Source organism: Pan paniscus, chromosome 6, assembly GCF_029289425.2.
Source record: "Pan paniscus chromosome 6, NHGRI_mPanPan1-v2.0_pri, whole genome shotgun sequence".
NCBI lineage: Eukaryota > Metazoa > Chordata > Mammalia > Primates > Hominidae > Pan > Pan paniscus.
The window spans coordinates 170,727,537-170,753,112 of record NC_073255.2 but is presented as its reverse complement, the minus strand read 5'-3'; the positions used below and the strand labels follow the sequence as shown (position 1 = coordinate 170,753,112).

The window sequence follows — 25,576 nt, the reverse complement described above, 5'->3', positions numbered from 1 at the left end:
AAAACAGAGATACTATAAAGAAGAGTAAACGCTTTGTGTAAAATTGGCAAAAAAGTGAAAATGGCTTAAGATGATCCATTTTTTTTCTGGGATAGAAGTGTTAGAATGACAGTGTATTTGGGAGCAGTAGGTAACTATCAGAGCAGTCACAGGGTTTGAGGATGTGTGGAGAATTGTTTTTAAAACAAATAACAATTCTAAACCAAAGGAATAATTACCCATGGTTAAATAACCTACACTAATCAGTAGTGACCCCACTGTCCTACCACTCCCCAGTCTCAGTCTTGTGCCCCAGAAACAACCATATATAACTGTCTAAAAAGGTACTACTGTAACCGGGCGTGGTGGCTCATGCCTATAATACCAGCACGTTGGGAGGCCAAGGCGGATAGATCACGAGGTCAGGAGTTCAAGACCAGCCTGGCCAATACGGTGAAACCCCATCTCTACTAAAAATACAAAAAATAGCCGGGTGTGGCGGTGCGTGCCTGTAGTCCCAGCTACTTGGGAGACTGAGGCAGAAGAATCACTTGAACCCGGGAGGTGGAGGTTGCAGTGAGCCGAGATGGTGCCACTGCACTCCAGCCTGGGCGACAGATGGAGACTCCGTCTCAAAAAAAAAAAAAAAAAAAAAAAAGGTACTACTGTTTCTAAATTCTTCCAGTAGTTTTTCACCATCTCTCTAAAGAATCTGTTGAAACGGCTACTTGTTGATGTTAATTTTAGACACTGTCTTCTGACCTCTTGCTTGATGGATGGGTGAGGACCCCCTCCTCTGAGCTCCAATTCCATCCCCTTCCTCTTTCTAATGCTTTTTAGTTCTCTGGCCTCTTCTGTGTAGGTTTATCCATATTTTTCCCTCCAGCAGTAGCACTCACCACACTATTAAGGGTCTGCTTACTGGTTTGACTCACCCACAGACTGTGAGTGAGGGGAGCAGGGTGGAGTGTGGAGCGGGAGGAGGGTTTCTGGGAGGAGATGCTGGAGGAGTTGATACCTAAGCTGAATCTTGATGGCAAAGGTGAGTATGAAAGAGGATGGTGGACTAGGAAGTGGAAACAATTCAACAGGGAGAGAAAGACAGATGTGAGGAGGCAAATGGTCCTTCACCCCCTGGCAGGGAATTTCAGCTTGCAGCAGAGAACAGGCATCAGCAGAGACAGAGTGGGGCCAAGATTACAGCAGGCACGGGCTTTCGGCAGTGCTACTAGAGCGTCTCACCGCTTGCCCTTGTCTCAGGAACACTTCTGTGTGCAACCTACCCAGGCTTGATCACAGGCATCCTGCCCACCACCACAATGGCACAGGTGACCACTGCCAGCCTGACTTTCTCAAGGGCTAAGTGGGACTACCTTGGAAGAATTGCATTTTTTTCTTTTATTAAGCCTCAAATGAAAGAGGAATGGTATTAAATGTCCACCTTAATGGAAAAAAATTAAATAATTATATCTAAAATTAAATAAAAAATGAAATTTAGAAAACAAATTAGTGACACTTTAATGATACTAACAGATAATTATAATTCTCAAATAATTGTCCAAATACACTAGCATTAATGTGATGTGTAGCGGAGATTTTAAATTTTGTTTTCTTCCATTTACTGCCACTCTTATGCTAACAAGAATGGTATCATTTTCATATAATAACAAAATGCCTAATTCAATCATCTTGAACATTAATTGATATGTTTGCAGCTGAGTCTCCAGTTAATGACCTGTCTTTTTTGTTTAGTTTTGAGATTTAAGTCAGCTTCTCATCCAGACTTGCCTGGCAGCGTTCTATATCCATCTATGACCTTCATCTCATTTAACTGCAGCAAAGAAAATATTTTAGTAAAGCATTTTTTACTCTTGCACTTATTTAATATATTCATGTTTTCTGATTTATCTTTCCTTTTATAATTATATTTTAAAAGTTATATTAAGCATCCAGAGATAATGAAATAAATGTCTCCAATTTATGAACATAAATATGAACACTTTGTTCAAGATAGCTAAAGTCTTTTTTTCCTGCTTCGCCCCTTTCATTTACTCCTTCAAACTTATCTGAAGATTCTTCAATAGCTATAGTTATCTGGAAACTTTTAACAGCTGTTGCTTATATTACGTTGAGAATCTTTCAAATTTCCAACAGGAACTTTTCTGAAAATCATTTATGCTCTACTTTATTCATATAATTTCCACATCTAAACACATTCCTGGCTCTGCTAGATTTCTGCATCTCTTAGAATTGTTTAATCTGAATTGGATGAAAAAATTGAAGAGGTATAAAGACTTACTAAGGACAAAAACAAAACCAACTAGTTAATGATGGTGCTGAGGACCAGAATGTAGGCCAGTGGCTTTCCAAACGGAATTTCTTAATATGCATGTAACTTTCAGAGAGTTCACTGAAGGCTGAGGCCTCCCCAATTTTTTTTTTTTTTTTTTTTTTACATTTTATTCCTTTCATTTGAGGAGTGGCTGATCCTTCTCACTCATTCAACGTTTACTGAGGACCTATGGTATGAGGACCTCTTAGCATACTAAGAGGATTCCACAGAAGAAAAGTAAAAGTGCAAACCTGCTTTCTGCTTTTATTCCTTTTTCACTGAACATTTAATATATGACTCGTGCCAAATAATAACTTAAGATCAACCATCTGGCTTGCTGGAAATGAATATTTTGCTGTTAATCATGTTGACTTCCTAATTTCATAAAACCACAAAAGGTAGTCATAGTAAACATACCACTCATTTGATTCTCCAGATAAAATAAAAAAGTTATTTTCTAAATAACTCAATAAATAAAAATAGCTACAAAATGTCCTTTAGTCTCTCTTCCTGATTCAGGACTGCATCACCCTCTACCCAAAATCTATGTAGTTTATTTTATATCATTTTTATGTTTCATTCCCCCATCTTCAACAACGATTATTATTTTTTCTTTGCATTGATTAGTCAAACATATAAATCAGAGGAAAATAAGACAAGCAGTTTTAAAGCACCTATATTCAATAGATTATTTTTCCTCCAAGTATAGCTGGATATTCTGTTTAACAACCTGTTATTGGAAAGGAGAGAACCTATAACAATATAATACATCAGGTATAATATAATGAATACCAATGATTACAAAATCTAGAGTCAAAATGCTTATATGATAAATGTCTGTGATATTAGCATAAAATGACTCAAATATCAGTCAAGATTATGATGATCAATGAAAATAAAGGAATAATTCAAATGTCAAAATTCCCAAATTCCTGATCCATTTTCAGGCTGGTCAGCATAGTGTGGTGGCTCTGGAAGTCAGAGTCAATTACCTAGAGTCAAATTCTAGCCCTGTCACTTAGTGGCTGTGTGAACTTGGGGAAGTCATTTACTTCCTCTGCACCTCAGTTTCCTCATATGTTGAGTAGGAATAATAATTCCTGAAAATTCGTACTGCTGCTGTACTGTGCCAGGCACTGACCACTCTTATCGCTGTGACTGCTGGAATAAACTGCATGATCTTAGTTCTTTTCTTCTTTTTTTTTTTTTGAGACGGAGTCTTGCTCTGTTGCCTAGGCAGGTGTGCAGTGGCGCAATCTCGGCTCACTGCAAGTTCCGCCTCCTGGGTTCAAGCAATTCTCCTGCCTCAGCCTCCTGAGTAGCTGGGATTACAGGCACGTATAACCATGCCCGGCTAATTTTTTTTTCTATTTTAGTAGAGACGGGGTTTCACCATGTTGGTCAGGCTGGTCTCGAACTCCTGACCTTGTGATCCACTCGCCTCGGCTTCCCAAAGTGCTGGGATTACAGGCACAATCTTAATTCTTTATTGTGCATCTTTCAAGACTAATCTGTAGGTTTTATATATTGCTTGACCTTTATCACCTGAAAATTCTGCTCCAGGTCCTACCAATCACACCTATCCACTTAAGAATTTTCAAACCCGGCTCTAGAGAACTGATTCTTCTTCTTTCATTCAGGGTATGAATGAAATGAGGGTAACCATTTGGGGTGGGGGCTGTTTTTCTAATACACATGGCCTCCCTAGCTCCTTCCCTGTCCTCTTTGCTTCCCCAACACCTTATCCCTTCTGTTAATTACATCTCCAGAAAGCAGGAATGCCTTTTATCAGCAGATAATCATTGATCTCAAAAGGATAAATATATACATATATATGGCAGGTGCAAAGACAATGGGCTAGAAAGCCTGCTTTCAGCTTCTTTGGGAATAAAAGGATATTTGCTATTTTTCTTTTTTCTATGAAAGCCCTTGCTTGACCTATTTTTCCTCTCTCCATTCAAAGTTAAGCCTGGAAATAATACATTTTATTTTTTAGTTAAAAAACAAGAATAGAAAAGAGCCTCATTTAGTAATGAAGGGAACATAACCTTTATTCAATGCAAAGGGCAATGGAGTCTATATTCATCTATGTGCCAAGCAGCCCTCTGAGCTTTAAAAACTAATTATAGGGGGAGATTGTGACTTTTCAGTCTTTTTGGCTCATGCCATATTCTATGGTACTCTAAAGTGCTAAATCAAGGCACTCTGTCAAGTCTACCACATTGGAATATCAATGAAGAGTGTCCTCTTCTACTTAACTTTGCTTTCAACTTCTAATTGGGATAGGAATGTGACAGGTTAAAAGGAAAGAGTCAACCATATACCAAATAGACCTAAAAGTTACTTTTCTTTTGTTAAGGCAAATATAGTTTGTTTTTCAAGCCATCTCTACGTGCAAAAACATGGATAAATCCTTTAGGCATAATGTTGAACAAAATAAATTGGATGCTATGATTAAATTTATATAAAATTCAAAGACAAGTAAATCTAAACTATGGGATGAAAGTGAGAATAGTGGTTACTTTGAGAGCAGGACTTTTCAGGATACTAGAAAAATTGTATATTTTGATCTGGGATGGTATATAATGAGATATAACATTACATTTAGTTAAACACTTAAGATTACACTTTGCTTCATGTATTAAGAAATATACATTTAATTTGTTTTGCCTTCAAATTTAAGATAGAAAGTGATACAACTCAGTGAGCAAAATAAGAATAAAGAAAGCCAGGACCTTGATTCTAGCTTTTTTAAATCAGAAGCATGAAGGGTAAAAATTCATTTCTTTGGATCAGTATTCTCTTTTCTGGAATGAGGCTAGAAAGCATTCCCTTCAATTTAAGCTATTGAAGATACCTAATAAGGCTGATGGAAAATCCCATTGTCAAGCATAAAATACAATTAAGGAGTTACGCAAAAATAAGCTGAGGAACAAGAAGAAAAAGATATTTAGTCACTTAAAATAATCTGTAAAGTTGGGAAAAAATAATTTTTCTTCTAGAAACTGCTTGTAGCGCAACTATTAAGGTTGACAGCTGTACTTAGATGAGTATGCTTATGGAGAACGAGTGGGGACATGTTCACCCAGGCATCTTCAAAATCTGGCAGTGGGAAAATATTATGGTAATACTGTGAAAGAGTGGAGCCTTGTGGCCTGACCTTTATCCTAAGGTCAGTTTAATTATTTCTACTCAGGGCTCTAACCAATGGATCTCTCAATCATTCTTTACATGTCTTGATAGAAAAAAAAAACCCTCAAGTTACTCTCTATGCTATAGTCATGACAACATGATGTAAATGAAGGGAAGAGAACAGGTAGAGGAAATAAAAATGTAAAAGCTTATCATTTATATCAGATGCAGGGGGAAAATATATTCAGCACAATAAAGGTTTTAGAAGAAAACATCTCTGTGACTTTGGTAAATCATAGATTTCTTAAATAGGATTCAAAATGTCTTGTCCATAAATAATAACAAATTAAATTTATTAAAACTTTAAAAAGTCTGTTTAGTAAAAGACACCATTAAGACAGTAAAAAAGGTGGACTGTACAGCGGGAGAAGATCTGTTGGTCTATCTGAAGATGTTACATCCAGATATGCAAAGAACTCTTAAAAATCGCTAAAGACAGACAAGCTAATTAAAATGGGCAATAGATTTGAACAAATATGTTACAAAAGAGGATATTCAAATGGCCAATACGTAAGTGTGCATAAAAAAGAATTCAAGTTCATTGTTCAAGAGATAAATGCATATTAAATGATAAAGAGATACCCTTACAAACCTACGGGGCTGGCTAAAATAAAAAAATAAGTGCTGGTGAGATATGGGGCAACTAGAACTCTCATACAACACTATACGGGAGGCCGAGGTGGGCGGATCACACGGTTCGAGACTAGCCTGGCCAATATGGTGAAACCCTGTCTCTACTAAAAATACAAAAGTCAGCCAGGAGTTGTGGTGGGTGCCTGTAATCCCAGCTACTTGGGAGGCTGAGGCAGGAGAATCTCTTGAAACCAGAAGGCGGCAGTTGCAGTGGGCTGAGATTGCACCACTACGCTACAGCCTGGGAGAAGGGCGAAACTCTGTCTCAAAAAAAAAAAAAAAAAAGTGTAAACTCTTACCACCACTTTGGAAAATTATTTGGCAGTGTATACTAACACTCAACATATGCATACTGTATTACCCAGAAATTCTACTCCCAGGATATACCCAACCAAAATGCACATATATGGTTATCAAAAAAAACCCAGGATATTCACAATAGCACTATATGAAATAGTTCCAAGTGCCCATCAGAATGATGAATGTATGAATACACAATTACATGTACACACATACACACACACACATAGAAACACACATGTATAATTTTTTTTTTTTTTTTGAGACAGAGTCTCGCTCTGTCGCCCAGGCTTGAGTGCAGTGGTGCGATCTCGGCTCACTGCAAGCTCCGCCTCTTGGGTTCACACCATTCTCCTGCCTCAGCCTCCTGAGTAGCTGGGACTACAGGCACCTGCCACCACACCCGGCTAATTTTTTTGTATTTTTAGTAGAGACGGGGTTTCACCGTGTTAGCCAGGATGGTCTCGATCTCCTGACCTCGTGATCCACCCGTCTCAGTCTCCCAAAGTGCTGGGATTACAGGCATGAGCCACCGCGCCCGGCCATGTATAAATTTTTTAAAAACCTTGTTGTAGTAACATAATGAAATACAATATAGATTATGGAGTAGTGAGAACCTATATACAGCAATATGGATGAATCTTGCTCACATAATGTGGAAAATAAGAAGCCAGTCATAAAATAAATATATATATATAATTGCATGATTCCATTTATATAAGGTCCAAAAATAGATTAAACTAGTCTAGTAGTTACAAGTCAGCAAGGGTAACTTTTGAAGACGCAGGCAGTAACTAGAAAGAAGGAGGACGAGAAGGCACTTTGTTGCTATGTTCTTATTGCTAATGTTCTGTTTCTTGATCTGAGTATTGTTTACAAAAGTGAACAGTGTAAAAATTGGCACAGTTGTGACTTTGATATGTGCATATTCTCATATATTTATTATGCTTCATTAAAAGTATGTATATATAATAAATAGATATCCAATAAAAAGCAAACTACAGGTAATGTAAGAAGAGATGAAAACTCTAAGAAAGAATCAAGAGCAAATGTTAGAAATAAAAAACACTGTAACAAAAATGAAGAATGCCTCTGATGGGCTCAGCAATAGACTGGATATGGCCAAGGAAAAAACTGGAGACACTGAAGAAATGTCAATAGAAACTTTCAAAACTGAACCAGAAAGAGAAAAGGAGAATAAAACAACAGAATATCTAAGAACTCTGAGATAGTTAAAAAACATACAATCCAAGAACTATACGACAGTTTAAGAAGGTATAACATATGCATAATGGGAATATCGGAAGGAGAAGAAAGAGAAAAAGCAACAGAATAAATATTTGAAGCAATAGTAACTGAAAATTACTCCAAATCAATTAGAGATACCTAACTACAGATCTGGGAGGCTCAGAAAACACCAAGCAGGATACACACCATAAATTCTACACCTAGGTATATCATATTCAAAGTATACAAAATCAAAGACAAAAAAAACTTTAAAGAAACCAGAGGGAAAAAAATCCTATAGAGGAACAAGGATAAGAATTATATCAGACTTCTCTTCAGAAATCATGCAGACAAGAAGAGAGTGGAGTAAAATATTTAGTTGTTAAAAGAAAAAAAAAACAATCCTCAGTTGTGATGTTTAATTTTATATGTCAGCTTGACTGGGCTAAGAGATGCTCAGATAACTGGTATAACATTTCTGGTGTGTCTGTGAGGGTGTTTCTAGAAGAGATTAGCATTTTAATCAGTAGACTTAGTAAAGAAGATCCTCCCTCACCAACATGGATGGGTATCATCCAATCCATTGAGGGCCTGAATAGAACAGAAAGGTGGAGATGGGTGAATTCATTCTCTGTATGCTAGAGCAGGACATCCATTTTCTCTTGTCCTCAGACACTGAAGCTCCTGGTTCTCAGGCCTTCAGACTCCATGACTTACACTAGCCCCACCCTCTAACCCTGTTCTCAGGGCTTTGGACTTGGAATAAATTACACCACTGACTTTCCTTGTTCTGCAGCTTGCAAATGGTGGATGGTGGATGTTCTTGGCCTCATAATTTAATGAGCCAATTCCTATAATCAGTCAATTAATCTATCTGTCTATCCCTCCCTCCATCCTATTAGGTCTGTTTCTCTGCAAAACCTTGACTAATACATCAGTCTAGATTTCTGTACCTAGTGAAATTATCCTTTAAGTGAAGAAAAAATAAACACTTTCTCAGACAAATAAGAACTGAAGGAATTTGCTGCCAGTAGATCTGTCTTGCAAGACGTGTCAAAAGAAGTTCTTCAGAGAGAAGAAAAATGATACAGATCAGAAACGTGGATCTACACTGAGAAAGGAAGAGCATTAGGGAAGGAATAAACAAAGGTAAAAATAAACCTTTTCTAATTCTTACTTGATCCAACAGTTTGTTCAAAATAATAACAATAACATTGTAGTCAATGATTCTAGCGTATGGATAAATGAAATCAATGACAGCAATGTTACAAAGGATAGGGAGGAAGAATTGGGAATACTCTGTCATAAGGTACTTACACTGCCTGTGTAGTGGTATAGTGTCATTGAAAGCAGACTTGGATTAGTTATAAATGTATACGATGAATGCAAGATGTAAAAAAAAGAAGTATAACTAATATGGTAAAAGACAAGAAAAAATGGAACCATACAAAATAATTAAAACAAGAGAAGACAGAAAAGCACAAAAATATGTTGGACTTAATTAAAACTTCTCTGCAAAAGACATCGTGAAGAGAATGAAAAGGCAAACTACAGGCTGGGAGAAAATCTTTGCAAAATACTTATCAGATGAAGGACTGCTACCCAAAATATACATATAACTCTTAAAACTGAACAAGAACACCCATAACCCAATTAAAATGTAGGCAAAAGATTTGAATAAACACTTCACCAAAGATATAGAGACAGCAAATAGCATATGAAAAGATGTTCAACATCACATGTCATTAGGAAATTGCAAATTAATACAATGAGATATCTCTACACATTCATAAGAATGGCTAAAATCCAAAACACTGACAGCATCAAATGTTGGCAAGAATGTGGAGAAACAGGAGCTCTTGTTCCTTGCTGGTAGGAATGTGAAATGATACAACCACTTTGGAATACATTTTGGCAGTTTCTTATACAACTAAACATATTTTGCCCTTATGATCCAGCAATCACATTCTTTGGTATTTACTCAAATGAGTTAAAAACCTGCATCCACATAAAAACCAGCACACAAATTATTTACAGCACCTTTGTTCATAACTGCCAAAACTTGAAAGCAACTAAGATATCTTTCAATAGATGAGTGAATAGAGTGGTACACCTATGAAATGGAACATAATTCAGAGATAAAAAAGAAATGAGCAATAATACCACAAAAAAAAAAACCATGGAGGAAACTTAAATGCACACTGCTAAGCAAAATAAGTCATTCTCAAGAGGAAACATACTGTATGATTTCAACTATATAACATTCTGCAAAAGACGAAACTATGGAGACAATAAAAAGATCAGTGGTTGCCAGGGGTTCAGGCTGTTGAGGGAGGGAGGGATGAATAGGAGGAACACAGGAAGTTTTTAGGGCAGCAAAATTATTATTCTGCATAATACTATAATGGTGGATATATTCCTTACACATGTGTCAAAACCCATATATTTAGAATATGAAGAGTGATCCTTAATGTAAACTACAGACTTTAGTCATTAATATTGTATCAGTATTAGCTCATCAATTATAACAAATACACCACATGAATGCAAGATGTTAAAAACAGAGGAAATGGTTGGGGGAGGTGTAAGGGGATCTATGGCAACTCTGTATTTTTGTTCAAGTTTTTCTGTAAACCTAAAATTGCTCCTTCAAAAAATAAAGGTGGGGAGAGAGACAGTTTTCTTATATAATTAACTAGCTAACAAGTTTCTTTCAGATACTGTGAATAATAAGGAAGAAAAACATAAACAGGAAGAATTTAGGTTAAATTACACATGCACTTTCAAGAATCATGGTTTTGAGAAAGTTTAACATGATGCTACAGAAAATTTTCATAATAAAAAGTTCATAAAAATATGGCACTGTAGTGTATGATTATAGGTTAACTTTGTGAGCAGTAAAAGATTTGTCTACAGTTGCACAATTTGAGAGAGATAAGAACACAGTTCTGTGATGAATGAAAACATGGGCCCTTATTCCTTTTATTCCTCTTCTAGTCTTTGTTTCTTTAAAATGCTTTTATTTTATTTTTACCACTTATTCATTCACTTAGGCAAAAGAAGATAATATTAATCCTAACTTTGATGTGACAAAGTATTACCACCATTGTTTTTCTACTTTACATAGCTCTAAAGTGACAGAGGTGAAAATGTTTCACTGTGGCAAGCCAGCCATATGGAAATGAGTAGCTTCATCAAATTAGGCCACACTTTCATGGCTAAGTAAATAATTTAAATTGAACAAAGGCAAATGTTGAGTGATAAAGTTAAAAGAAAGACTCTACTTTTGTTAAAACATAGAAAACAATCACGGATAATACAATGTATGTGAACACACACACAGGAAGCACATTTGTATTTTCCAGAAAGTCCAACTGACAGTTCTATGGACTGGAGAACATGTTAAGAACAATCATAACATATTCTGTATGGACAGAAACATATTCTGTATGGACAGAAATTTATCTTACTCTCATGTTTGAAAGGGTATGGCCCATATGGGGGCTATAAACAACTTTGCTGAGTGAATGAATCAATGAATTCTATTTTTCCTCTAAGAGGAAAGAAGAACCTATAAATTAAAAGATATTTTAGGCCGGGTGTGGTGGCTCATGCCTGTAATCCCAGCACTTTGGGAGGCCGAGGCAGGTGGGTCATGAGGTCAGGAGATCGAGACCATCCTGGCTAACACGGTGAAACCCCGTCTCTACTAAAAATACAAAAAATTAGCCGGGCGTGGTGGTGGGCACCTGTAGTCCCAGCTACTTGGGAGGCTGAGGCAGGAGAATGGCGTGAACCCAGGAGGTGGAGTTTGCAGTGAGCCGAGATTGCGCCACTGCACTCCAGCCTGGGAGACAGAGTGAGACTCTGTCTCAAAAAAAAAAAAAAAAAAAGATATTTTAATCCAATTTAGCAATGTTCCAAATTTGACTCACATTAATTTTTTTCCTTCTAAAGTTTTGAGCTCAAGGCACACTTGCATGGGAAATGAGGTGAGACAGGAGGAAAACATATTTTACTAAGTTCAAGTAATTGCTGCTTGATTTTTAGAATTTGCCTAAATTTCATGTAAGAAAATATTAGCTAAACAGATGTGCTTCCTCCCTATGTTTAGGACAACTTAGAAAATGGACCTTTTACCTTATGAAATCTTCTTCCTCCTCTCTTTTTGGCCTCAGCTGTTTGGGTTGAGCCATATTCATCCAGTTTGGTAGAGATTTCAAGAGTCTGCTGATATCATCATCTTTTGCCCAGGATGCACTGATGACAAGTTTTTCTTCTGACTGGACAATACCCCTAAACACAGCCAATAGAAAAGAGACACTGTAGCATGATGCCTGCTATTCAGTTAGCATTTTCAACTACCTTTGCTGCAGGAAAAAAGAAATCACACTCATCTCTCCTTTGAACATAATCCATTATCTAAGTTGGAGTCCATGATACCCATTAATAGGTCACATTACTGGGAAACAACATTTCTAGATTTCATTCTTAGTTTCTTAGTTGTTGAGTAATCGTGACAGTTGAAAAAACTAATTAGCTCCTCTTACCATATTTGATCCCTTAGGATAAATAAAAGCGTATGGTATGTTTTGGGGTGGACCTTTTAAGAAAATGTTGAATAAAAAGTGTGATAACCATGTAAAAGAATGCTATTAAGTGACAACATAACTAGTACCTGAAAGGTGACGGAAGTGTTACAAAAGGTTGTAGTCTGGACTTCTTGGTTTAAACTATCAATTAGTTCTAGTTGAGGGTATTGCTTGAATTATGAACATCCCTCTCTTCACAGCCAATATACTATCATTAAGAAACCCTCAGCCCCAGCTGTCAGGCAGAAAAAGCCTTTGATTACTGCCATCTCCAGTGGGCTCTGACTAGTGACCTAGAGCTGAGAGGCTTCAAGTCTTTTAATAGGGCCCATGGGTTAGCTATTAACACTGCTCTTACCAGAATGCTACCTGTAAATTCATCTTAAATGTTCAATTTCGACTTAATTAAAAAGCTTTTCTTTCGGTTCAACATGTGTCACTATAACTAATTTCAACGATCTAAATATCCTCGTCAGCAATACTAGGTGACAGAAATGACATTTATTTATGAAAGGAGTACCAATTAGCTGGCTTCTCCTCTGGGGCTGACCAAGACTCCAGGAGATTGCCCCCATCATAGGCAGGAATCTCTTTTGGTACAGGGGTCACTCTGGGGGGCATTATGCACTTGCAAATAAACAATATATATGGCATGTATGTATGATACCTCCTTGACCCAACAGACAATTAATGTTTGTAGACAAAAGAAGATGGAGCCTAGGCCAGATGCAGTGGTTCACATCTATGACTGCAGCACTTTGGCAGACTGAGGCAGGAGGATTGCTTGAGGCCAGGAGTTCAAGACTGGCCTGGGCAACACAGATTGACCTTCTCTACAAAACAAAAACAAAAAGTTGAAGCCTACAAACCTTGATTCATGACAGACTGACTTAAGGTAACATAGTTTCATGTTGTAGGGCAGGGGTCCCCAACCCCTGGGCCACGGACTGGTCCTGGTCCATGGCCTGTTAGGAACTAGGCGGCACAGCAGGAGGTGAGCAGCAGGCCAGTGAGCGTTACTACCTGAGCTCTACCTCCTGCCAGATCAGCGGTAGCATTAGAGTCTCACAGGAGCGCAAATTCTATTGTGAACCACGCATGCGAGGGATCTAGATCACATGCTCCTTACGAGAAACTAACTAATGTCTTATGATCTGAGGTGGAACAGTTACATCCTGAAACCATCCCATCCCCTTTTCCTCACCCCAAACATCACCCCAGTCCCTGGTGCCAAAAAGGTTGGGGACCACTGTTGTAGGGAACAATATTACCCTGGTTCTTTTAAAATAAACTAGAATAAATAAGAGAGCTATTTATTTGCTCTCTTATTCTTCTAAAGTTTTGAGCTCAAGGCACACTTGCATGGGAAATGAGGTGAGGCAGGAGGAAAACAGATTCTAGAATTCTTCTAATTCACTATAAGCAAATGTTTTCTCATAGTAACCATGGTCAGAGACACAAAAATTGGATTACAGAAACTTCTTCCCTCCAATCTCTCATATTACTTTCTAACTACTATTTTCTATTCCCTCTTTTGTTATTTCCTTGCATCTTTTCTGCAATATTTATGGAGTAATCCAACAATCTAACTTTTACAATCTTATACTTGCATTGCTAGGTGCAATCTTATAGCATGGTACCACCTCCGATAAGAGACTCTGTTGCAGGTGTACCCCTCAATGTTCTCTGACATTCTTTATACCTGTCTCTGATCAGGCTCATCTCCCCATTTATCTTAGTAGCTATTTCTTTAAAAAACATTTGCCCTTTCTGTAACTCCTCATTGCTTACCCCCCATATCCTTCTTATCTGACAGAGAAGGAAGGGATCTAATTACATACTTTCAAATATTTGACCTCCTACCCCCAACAGAAATATGTTCAAATCTGTTTCATCCTCATTAATTTCCAGTAATTCCTCTAGTTAGGCTCTTGGGGATCTTTTCTCCCCGACCTATCTCCCCTTTTTCCTGTATTTTTACTCTTTCCACTATATATTCCCTAATCCTCTGTTATTTTAAAAATGAATGAATGAATGAATGAATGAATGAATCTCTTCCCTGCATTCCTCTCTAACAAAGCTGCTCCCTCTCCTTCAAAGGCAATCATCAAAGGAGCAGCCTGCACTAATTGACTTCACTGTCTCACCTCTCATTCATGAAATCTCTCTCCAAGGTCTACTTTATGATTTAACCCATCTACTGCTTTTTGAAAAATTTGCAGTTATTATATTTTTCATTTCTAGATTTTCTATTTGCCTCTTTTACAAATCTACTGGCTTTTCCCTCCCAAACTGTCCTGCTCTTGTATCATGGAATCTGTTCTTTTCTTTATCTCCTTGAACGTTTTAGAAATCCACAATTTTTAAGTTCCTTTTATGAAGTGGCTTTATATTCTTTGGTAGTTCTTGTAGATGTCAAGTGTCCTGTTTGTTGCATTTGCCTTCTTTTCTCATGATGGTGCATTTCCTCATGTGGTCTGCTACTTTGTTCTGGAAGCTCTACTTCAATGGGACTTATCCTCTATAGGAATCTTGCATTTGCCCAGAATTTTCAAGATATCACTGTTACGTAGTCTGCATTTGCCTCTTCTGGGTTCTATGAGTTTCACTGGTTCCAAATAGGTTTGTAATTTTTTTTCCTTTATTTTTTATTTTTTATTTTTGGCTTAAGGCTTTTTCTCCCTACGCAGGTAGTACAAATTGAGGTTCTTACTTGCACATATCACATGAGGTGTGGGATTCTGATTTCTTTTAGGGGCTACTTTTCTACTCCAGCTTGGGTAGCTCCTTCTTAAGTCCCAAGTTTTCTTGGTTCCATTCATGAATGAACTAAGAAATATGAATGAAACAGTTCTTTGCATAACTTCTGCACAGATAAAGCTCCCTCCCTGCCTGGAAGATGTCAAGATGCTAGCCTCTATTTGACCTCTGTATGTGGTCCTGAAACCTCTGTAGCCCACTCAACTTCCACATTTGTCTGTTTCTGGCTTTTAATTCCTCTTTCATTCATGGCATCTGGAGAATTCTCTTTCATCCTTTTGAGTTTGGTTACATATTTAAAATACTTTCAAAGTTATAATTTTTTTATCCAGAATTTCTACAAGTTAGAAACAAGAAAAGGGCTTTTTAAATCTATTCGCACCAAACTTTTGACAGGAAATCAAAACCCAGTCTTAAATCAACTGCAGTCAGGGTTCTAGAACCATTACTCCACTGAAATCGCTCCACCAACCCAAGAGCACTTTTTATTTTATTCTTTGCACTCTTTGACTATTCTAAAGCATCCAACACTTTTGATTACTCTCTTCTTGAAATACTATTCTTTTGCTTTCCGCATCACGTTCTTTACCTACCATCCTAACCTTTCTTAGCCAAACTGATGGCTCTTTTTCTCCATCCATACTTTAAATGCTGTGTTCCACAGAATTCTGCATTGCTGACTTGGGCAGTCTCATCTTCTTGCCCAATTTGAACCATCTATATTCTGATGACTCTGAAATTATTATCTCTAGGGCAGCCCTCTCTTCTAAGTTTCCAGTCTGCATATCCAAAGGCTTACTGTAGAACTCTACTTGAAAGTTCCATCTGCATTTCAAGTTAAAATGAGTCAAGAGGAACTCAATTTACTAACTACTTCTCTCTCTCTCTCTCTCTCTCTCTCTCTCTCTCTCTACCACTGAGCATCTAATGTTCCCTATTCAAGCCATCCTGTTATTCAACTCAGGAATGCAGAGTCATCCTAATTACCCAGTCACCACATCCTGCCAATTCTACCTCCTTAATATCTTAACAAATCTGTCATTTCCTGTCCAGGTTCACTGCTATTAACCTATATTTAAACCCTCATCTTTTTTCACCTGGACTTGGCAATAACCTTGTAACTGGGCTTCTTGCCTGCAGCTACAAGACCATCAGTTCAACTCACCACATCAGTCAGAAGAGTCATTTTTCTAAACTACAAATCCAATCATGTTATAACCCTTCCTACAAGTCTTCAGTGACTTCTAATTCCAGGTAAGACCAAGGCTAGACTTAGCAAGGCATGAACATCTATCTTTTCAGCTTTATCTCCTGCTATTCCTTTTCTCCTTTGTGTCTGTTCACGATTCCTAGCCAATCTCTTGCCCATGCTGGTTGAACACACTACCCATGATGAGTATTCCAAAGTTTTCCAAATGGGATCTATTATTTCCTGCTTCTGTGTGTCATCTTGGCCTAGAAAGCCTTTTTCTCATCCTCCTTGTTTGCCTCTACTTGTCAAGCATTGCCCCAGCTCCCCCCTTGGTACATCTGAGTCCTCTTTTTTTGTGCCTCATCACCCCTATACCAGAGGTTTTCAACCTTGACTAAAGATTAGAATCACTTGGGGAAGCTATTTTAAAAACCAGATGCCCAAGCCATACCCAAGACCAAGTAAATCACAATCTCTGGGCTGTGGGACCCAAGCAACAGAAATTTTTGGAGTTTCCCATGTGATTTAAATGTGCACTCAAGGGCCACAACCTTTGCGTTTGCCAACCTCTATTTTAACTGGTCCTACTACACTTTTTTGCAAGCTGGAATCCCATACTGGATGATGAGTTCTATGAGGACAGAGTTGATTTCTTCTTAGTTTTTGTGTCCCTAGTGCCTAGCACAATACCTGGTATTTGGAAGGCATATAAGAACTGAAGTAGAGATAAAAAGAAGCCCTCTTCAATTTCAAAAGTCTAGATAACTTATTACACTAAAAGCATCTTAATGGTTTCCGTTTTATTCTCTGCTCTAAATAACTTTGATGAGCTGTCAAGTCATTTGGTATTTAACCAAATCAAAGATCACTCTGTGCCATGCCCTTCACCATGCCTCTCTGGATTCAATACAAATCAGGTAATGAATACAGGTGTGTCCCTCTTTGAAAAACCCCAACGTAAAATAGTCCTGACTCATAAAACAAATGAACCAAAGAGAGATTATTGACAAGCCTTTCCCTTCTACGCTACTTATTCCTAGGTGGCCTATTATTGGAAAGTCTCCTCAAAAACTCACTTTCTCTGTGAAGAATTTGTTGACTATGTCAGCCTACAATGATCTCTCCCTTTGGAAACAAAACAAACAAAACCCCTCCTTTTGCACTTATCCATAACTTCCCAATTAGCACTCTGTCTAATACAATGGGGTGGGCAAACCATGACCTGTGGGCCAAACCTACCCATCAGCTGTCTTTGTACGTCCTGTAAGCTAACAATGGTGTTGACATTTTAAAATGGTTTTTAAAAAACTAAAAGAACAATATTTTGTGACATGTGGAAATTATATAAAATTTCCATTTCACCATTCATATCTAGAAAGAATCTTGGCTGTGGGAGATTTCACCATTCATATCTAGAAAGAATCTTGGCTGTGGGAGATTTCACCACTCATATCTAGAAAGAATCTTGGCTGTGTGGTTCAATTCCTCTTAGACCCACACTATAGGTCAAATTCTGTTCCACAGAGCGAGAAGCCCAAGCCCAACTCATTTTGTCAGCATCTACGTCTTTCAGCCCATCCATGCTGGCCCATATCTGCCCTCAGGTTCAGGAAATAGTTGGATCTGTAGGTGTGAGATGGTATCGTACATTTTGAAGGGCTAGAATTTTCCATTTTAGCATTAGCTGAAATAAAAAAATTAGGTTAGGTTGGATGACATTAAAGGTACCCACATTATTTACTTACATATTTTTAAAGGACTGGATTAATTCAGTAACTCAAGATTACATTATCTCTAATATGCATCGATCCCATTTTATTAAAAAACAGTCATCCAAATGAATGAAAAGGCTACTAACATACTGCCCTCAACAATAAATATGTTAGTACATTTGGAATGAACACCAATCCCAAAAGTAATTCCAAATATTCTAATTTGAAATACTGGCATTGATCAGCAATAAACAATTACCCTAAAGAAAATTTTTTACTCAAGTGGCAAGTCCACCCTGACTAATTGCATTTATTTGTTTTTGATTTTCTGGTAAACCAGATCATGTGGGTTACAGAATTCCAGGACATATCCAAATAGCCTCAAAAAAGGAGAGCTACATGTCCAAAAATTATTCCATAGGAGAAGCAAGGTTAACCATCCCTACCAGAACCATAATGTACTCATTAATTCACAGCTCAATGAGCCACAGACAGAGCCAACTGTGTAACTATTTGTATCTGTTCCCAAGAGGAAGAGGAAAATAGGTGTACCTTTTGGTACAGGTGATGAGGCTGCCAAGAGAAAGGTCCACCCTCGAGATACAGCTGAGTGAATTTCACTCAGAAAACATCTGCTGGTGTCGCCTGGCTCTGATGTGTACCGCTTCCTCTCTGGAACAGTTGGGAAGTGCGAGTGTGCATGGTCCCTGGACACAGCTGGGGTGCTGAGTCTTTCATTAGGTAAACAAAAAGGTGCAGGTGGGGCTAATTGGATTCAATTGTTTGGTGACAGCCAGGGCATGATGTGTACTTTCCCAGACTGAATCTTTCAAGATACTTCAAAAACTAGGAGCCAAGCTCAACAAATGAACCTTGGACAAGACTGGTCCAAATTAAAGTGCCGTCGTCCAATTTAGACTGTGAATGACTGGACCTGCAGCAGACGAAACCGCAGTGAAATGTCCAGCAACACAAGTGATAATGACAATTAGGGATGCAAAGATAATAGTATTATGCTGCCAAATAAAACAAAACAAACACAAAAACAAAACCAAAAAGTCAGTTAAGATGGAGCAACATACATGGGAAAAGAGGAAAGAAACATCAGAACATCTTTGACACCATACTCAATGCTGGTCAGATAGCTTTATGATAGTGTATATGTCTACCTGAGAATGACAACTTCTGATAACTCTGGAGAAGGCCCATGGAAAACAGAAACCATCCAAGAGGACCAAGGGAAAAAGGCTTTGGAATGACAATTTACAGAAGGTAACTCTTGGGGATAATTTAGTAACAACCTTTAAATAGACAAGTTCTCATATGAAGGATCATAACTGTTTGACACTTAAAAGATCAAGAAGAAAAAAATTATACTGTAACACAGGAAGTGGACCAAGAATTCATATAAAATCTGTCTCAGCTGGGCACAGTGGTTGACGCCTGTAATCCCAGCACTTTGGGAGGCCGAGAAGGGTGGATCACCTGAGGTCAGGAGTTTGAGACCAGCCTGGCCAACATGGCGAAACCCTGTCTCTACTAAAAATACAAAATTAGCTGAGTGTGGTGGCACATGCCTGTGATCCCAGTTACTTGGGAGGTTGAGGCAGGAGAATTGCTTGAACCTGGGAGGCAGAGGTTGCAGAGAGCCAAGGTCACGCCATTGCATTCCAGCCTGGGCAACAACAGCAAAACTCCTCAAAAAAAAAAAAAAAAAAATCTGTCTCAACCGTCAATGTTCAGATTTTTCTTATAATAAAGCAAATTTAAATATAGTCTGTGTTTGAATATCATTAAGATTTTTATAAGCAGATCTCAGATCAGATGACTCCCTATTTAAACCTTGCATGTCTTCCCATTGAACTGAGAATAAAATTCAAATTCTCTAGCCTCAAGATCCTTTATCAATGGTTCTTAATCCTGACTGCACATGAAAACACCTGGGAAGCATTTTAAAAATACATCAGTTTCACAGTCTGAAGTGGGGCTCAGTCTGGCTATGTTTTAAGCTCCCATGTGATTCTCATGTGCAGCCAGAAATGACCCAAATGATCCGACCCCTCTACCTGTCTAATGTCACTCAGTATTCATTCTCTTTGCTCACTAACCTGAATTCAAGCTAGTTCCCATCTTCGGACTTGCTCCTTTCTCCACCTGGAGTGCTCTTTCCCACATTTCCACGTGGCTCCTTCTCATCCTTTAGAACTGAGCTCAAATGCCACATCCTCTGCGACGTCTTCCCTGAACCTACTCTCCTCACTTGAACCTGTTGTTTTTTTTAATCACATCATCCTTATTAATGAGAAATTTATTGTTTATTTCCACTTGATTATTATCTAGCTCCCTCCATTAAGGTGTAAAATCCATGAAAGCAAGGACCTTACCTAGTCAATTCACTTCTTCACCTTTAGCCCTAGAATAACGCTGGCTCCTAGAGTGCTTAATAAATGATTTTTGAATGAGTAACAGATTGAAGAAATGAATGATATAACTGAAGCACAAAATGCCAGGAAAATAACAAACGACATAAAAATATCTTTCTGAATCACACACCGCATGTTCTCACTCATAAGTGGGAGTTGAACAATGAGAACACATGGACACACGGAGGGGAACATGACACACTGGGGCCTGTCGGGGGTTAGGGGGCTAGGGGAGGGATAGCATTAGGAGAAATACCTAATGTAGATGACAGGATGATGCGTGCAGCAAACCACCACGGCACGTGTATACTGATGTAACAAACTTGCATGTTCTGACCATGTAGCCCAGAACTTAAAGTATGATAATAAAAAAATTAAAAAAACTTTCTTGTACTGTCTTATTATTGAATATCAATAATATCATCAATGAATTAATTTAAAAGTCAATAATACAAAACACCAATTGCAGCAACAATAAATAATTGTATTGGCTGACAATTTAGCTTTTTCCATGAGCTATGCATTCTTCTGAGCATTTGGCATATATTAACTTTTAATCCTCACAACCACCCTGTGTGGTAGGTACTATTATTACTTCCATTGATAGGCGAAATACAGAGGCACAGAAGGCTGGGATCTGGATGGTGGTCAGCCAACTAGCAAGGTAGAACCTGAAATGAACCCAGACCCGCTGTTCTGCAGTCTATTTTCCTAGTTATTACACTGTCTCTCTAAAGCATGTGAAGCATTTTTCAGGGTTCCTATTTCCTCTTTAATTCCATTGCCTCTCCTTTGGGCTGAAGACTGAGACAGAGCTAGTGCTTTTCACATGTGCACTACCACTTTATGCTCTGTGGCCTTTGCCACGTTATTAACTTTTCTGAACCTCTGTTTCTTCATCTGAAAGGCAGAGAATCTAATTCAACAGAATTGTTGCGACTGACTAGATGAGCTGTGACCATAAAGTCCCTTGCACAGAGACTATGTATTAATACTTTACTGAGTATTTTCTTTCCAGTCTAGGTCCTTGTTACTTTGTGTCAAGGTCACTGCAACAGACTCCTATCTGATTATGGTAGAGTGAGGTGGGTAGGAGAAATGAGGACTGGCTGCTTGCTACAGAATTTGTAGGACAACTGGTTAGGTGGGCAGCATCTGTATTTGGCCAGAAGGGCAACTGATATGTACTGGAAAGGATGAGTGAAGGGATTCACTTGATCAAAAAACAAGAGTGCAAGGCCTATACAGAGACACCATGCAAGATACTGCAGACAGGTGTGTGGAAAATGACATAATAACTTCTGGAAGCTAAGAGTTCAGAGCAGTGATTTCTCCCTCCCTCCCTCCTTCCCCTCCTTCTTTCTCTCTCCTTCTCCTCCTCTTCCTCCTCCTCCTCCTTCTTCTCTCTCTTTCTTTCCAGGCCGAGTCCTCACTGCAACCTCTGCCTCCCAGGTTCAAGCGATTCTCCTGCCTCAGCCTCCTGAGTAGATGGGATTACAGGAACCTGCCACCATGCCCAGCTAATTTTTGTATATTTAGTAGAGACGGGGTTTTACCATGTTGGCCAGGCTGGTCTCGAAATCCTGACCTCAGGTGATCCACCCACCTAGGCCACCCCAAGTGCTGAGATTACAGGTGTGAGCCACCCTGCCTGCCTGGCCCAGATCAGTGATTTCTAACCAGTAACACATGAGAATCACTTTGAGGATATTTTTAAACTAAACTTGCCTGGGCCCAACTCTCAGTGGACCTAGTATGGAAAACCCAGGATATATGTTTTGAAGTTTCCCCAAATAACCTTGATGTGAAGCTACAATTGAAAAACAATATTTTTTTAAAGAAAGACCGTTAAACCAATAACTAATGAAATAATATATTTTAAAAGTCTAAATTACAATACAATGGAATAAATACCAGCAAAAAGTTACACATAATAAATTATAGGAGCACACAATAAAAGCTCACTTGCTGAATGCCCTCTATGAAACAGATATTGTGTATATTTTATAATGTTTTTGGTACTTATTTAATGTTTAATAGAAACGAATATATATCAGTGTTAGGAGATAACATAGCTTCAAGACACAGATCACAAGCTGGAGCTTGCAGAGGGTTTCCCTGGTAGACACCCTTGGCCGTTCTTGTTACCAGGGGGTCCTTGCTCCCAGAGCTTCCAAGATGGTGGCAAGCCTCGTGTTCTCTGACCTGGGGTTCTTGGCCTCACAGATTCCAAGGAATGGAATCTTGGGTTGTGCGGTGAGTGTAATAGTTCTATTAGAAGCCATGGGTCACAGAAGAGAACCGTGGAACCCAGTGACTAGTGTTCAGCTTGATTAGGACGAACCCGGACACTTATCTGTGCAGGAGCAATGGCAAGCCTTTAGCCCGATCGGGGGCGGCAATGGGTGCCTTGGTGGATCAGGAGCACAGTGGACACCCTGCCGGATCTGGAGGGATGGAAGTCAGCGGCGGGTCTGCGATGGCAGCAAACAGCGGTAGTGGACAGCAAGCGAAAGCTCAGCTCGAGCCGGAACAAACACAGAGCAGAAGAGTGCAGTTGCAAGATTTAATAGAGTGAAAACAGAGCTCCCATACAAAGGGAGGGGACCCAAAGAGGGTAGCCGTTGCCGGCTCGAATGCCTCGGTTTATATCCTGATCATTGTCCCTCCTGCTGTGCTCTCAGGCAATAGATGATTGGCTATTTCTTTACCTCCTGTTTTTGCCTAATTAGCATTTTAGTGAGCTCTCTTTACTACCTGATTGGTCGGGTGTGAGCTAAGTTGCAAGCCCCCGTGTTTAAAGGTGGATGCAGTCACCTTCCCAGCAAGGCTTAGGGATTCTTAGTCGGCCAAGAAATCCAGCTAGTCCTGTCTCTCACTCTGAGGTTCAAAGTTAAGTTAGGTTGGCAAAAGCTCCAAGGCCAGCTCAAAGAGAGTCTCATTCCTATAGGACCCTGGCCTCTGGCTACACAGGAAACCTGAAGGGCTTCAGAAGCCACCAGAGTCCCTAGTGTCTAGTCTGTGCTATTTAGCACGGTGGGGCCAGTGAGATCATAAAACACCACTTTGATCATGTACTCCTTCTTACCAAGACCTATGAAAGCACTCTTTTACCTAATACAAGAAATTTCTCCTTTCCTGCCCATTTCTACCCAACCACACTGTCCACTCTAGTCACTGTGATTTCTCAACCTTTCTCCCACGCACCATGGTCATCCATGCTGCTCCACTGCTTGCTCGTCCTGTTCAGTCTGGTAGAAATTTCAATGAGCATACCGAGGGTCAACAAGCTGCCTAGCCCAGTGCCAGCTCTGATGTCTGCCATCAGCGAGTGCAGGCTTCTCCTCCTCTCACTCTTTCTTCATGTCCAGCATGAGTTCTAGCTCCTCTCTGAAGTTGTGAAAGGGGTGTGCTAAAGGTAACATGCTTATGTCTTAAATCAACTCAAACCAACTGAGCCTCTAACACCAGGGAAGAGGTTTTATTTGTATTCTCTGCCAGGCCCAACACAAGGCAGAGAGCCTCCTTATCCCCCACCTCCAAGAAAAAAAAATTGATTAATGAACTGATAGTAAATTGGAACAGAGAGAAACTTCCGAAAACTGCGATTTCCAATCTTTAAATTATTATTTTGGGACACATGAGCTGCTGGTTGGATCTCAGGACAGAGGACAGGCAAGGGGAGGGAAGCACTCTGCTTGGAAGTAGGCAACTTATGGGCCAAGTGCCTGATTCCTAATGAGGAGCAGTACAGAATTCACAGCTGAGTTTCCCTTTAAGCCCCAAGGGGTGTGGATAATTAGGGAAAAGACTTCTAGCGCTCATTTCCCTGTTTAGGAAACCCCTCTTTATCCAAAGCATGTAACCTGACATTACCTGAGGCACAGTCTGTCTCTAGAGTGAGGAACTCATAGAAAGGTGATATGTTTTTCACCTTTCCTCAGATCTCTAAGCTCCCAGGAGCTGCCCAGGTTTTCATGGGAAGCTTGGAAAACAAGCCAACCCTCAGCAGAGGGCATTGTGAGTTTCTAGATTTGATGATTTCTCTGAAGGATATCTGCTGAGGATCACATGGGAGAAAATCAGAGTGCAATGTCTTCCTGCTCCCTTCCTCCTTCCCCAGTGTTATACCATTTTGGATCATTTGAATTGTATATGGCTTTCTATTTAAGTCAGTCATTTGCTGGCAGCAAAACTAGAACATTTCCTGTTTTTCCCCTCACTGTAATCAGGCTTTGGCCGTCCAAATTAGGACTGCCCTAATTAGTCCTCAGCAGGTGCCAATCTGGGAGAGGGCAATAAATGGGAAGAGAGGAAGTAAGGACACTTTGCATCTTCAGAGTCATACAGTAAGAAAACACTTTCTCCAGAAACCTGAATACGCTGATTAACCAGCAGCAACAGCACCGTGGGGGCATGTGTTGTGCCTTTGAGTGTGCATTGTTGTATAACAACCAGAAAGATGATTTTCTATTTATTCCCTTTCAAAGCCTCAAAGAATACTTTTCCCAATCCTGAGAAAAATTTAACCCAGGTCCATCATTCAGCAACTATGGTAGATCCCTCCCAGATAATCCCCTGAGATGTGACAGTGGGCACCAACAGGTGGACACCATTTCAGAGACTGTGGCTAGCAGAGATGCCACAGCAGTAGAGTTTCTTACGGGAAGGAATCAAAATGCTCCTGATGACCAGAATATGTCAAAAACCAAAGCAATGGCCATGTTCCAGAGTAGTAGTCCAAGGGAGATAGAGTTTGCTGTTTGGACAAAGCGGTAAAATATGAATGACAGAGAAATAACACAATTCCTATAGAACGGACAGACAGCGCAGGCAAAACTATCCATGTTCCCGCCTAAACCAATCACTCCAGTTGCACACCCCTCCTCCACCGCTACTTCCCTGGCCAAAAACATAATTTCCGGGATTTTCCCCTTTCTTTCTTACATCACCAAATTTTCATTCTTCCCAAGTCCTTTTCTTCAAATACAAATATGTACTTATTTCTTTGATTTAAAAAACACATAAAACAAAAAAACCTTCCTGTGACCTCATTTCTCCAGCCACTATGCCATTTCTCTGTTCGCCTTTGCTGCAAAACTCAGTGCAAAAGTTTTGCCTCTATTTACCCTTCCTCTACTCCCAGTCTCTTTTTTAAGGCCACACCAGTCCAGTTTTCATCACTACTACTCCACAAAAACATTTACATTTATCACTCAGTCCGTGCTACATTT

The 25,576-nt window shown here is 39.2% G+C and overlaps 1 protein-coding gene across 1 annotated transcript in view; it reads right to left on the bottom strand.

The window, feature by feature from the left end:
- EXOC4 (exocyst complex component 4) overlaps positions 1 to 25,576 on the bottom strand; it is an 804,494-nt gene that overhangs the window by 134,980 nt on the left and 643,938 nt on the right. Inside the window, exon 13 of the mRNA XM_003813456.3 lies at positions 11,804 to 11,959. Within this exon, the coding sequence (XP_003813504.2) occupies positions 11,804 to 11,959 (156 nt within the window). The remainder of the gene's footprint in view (positions 1 to 11,803; positions 11,960 to 25,576) is intronic.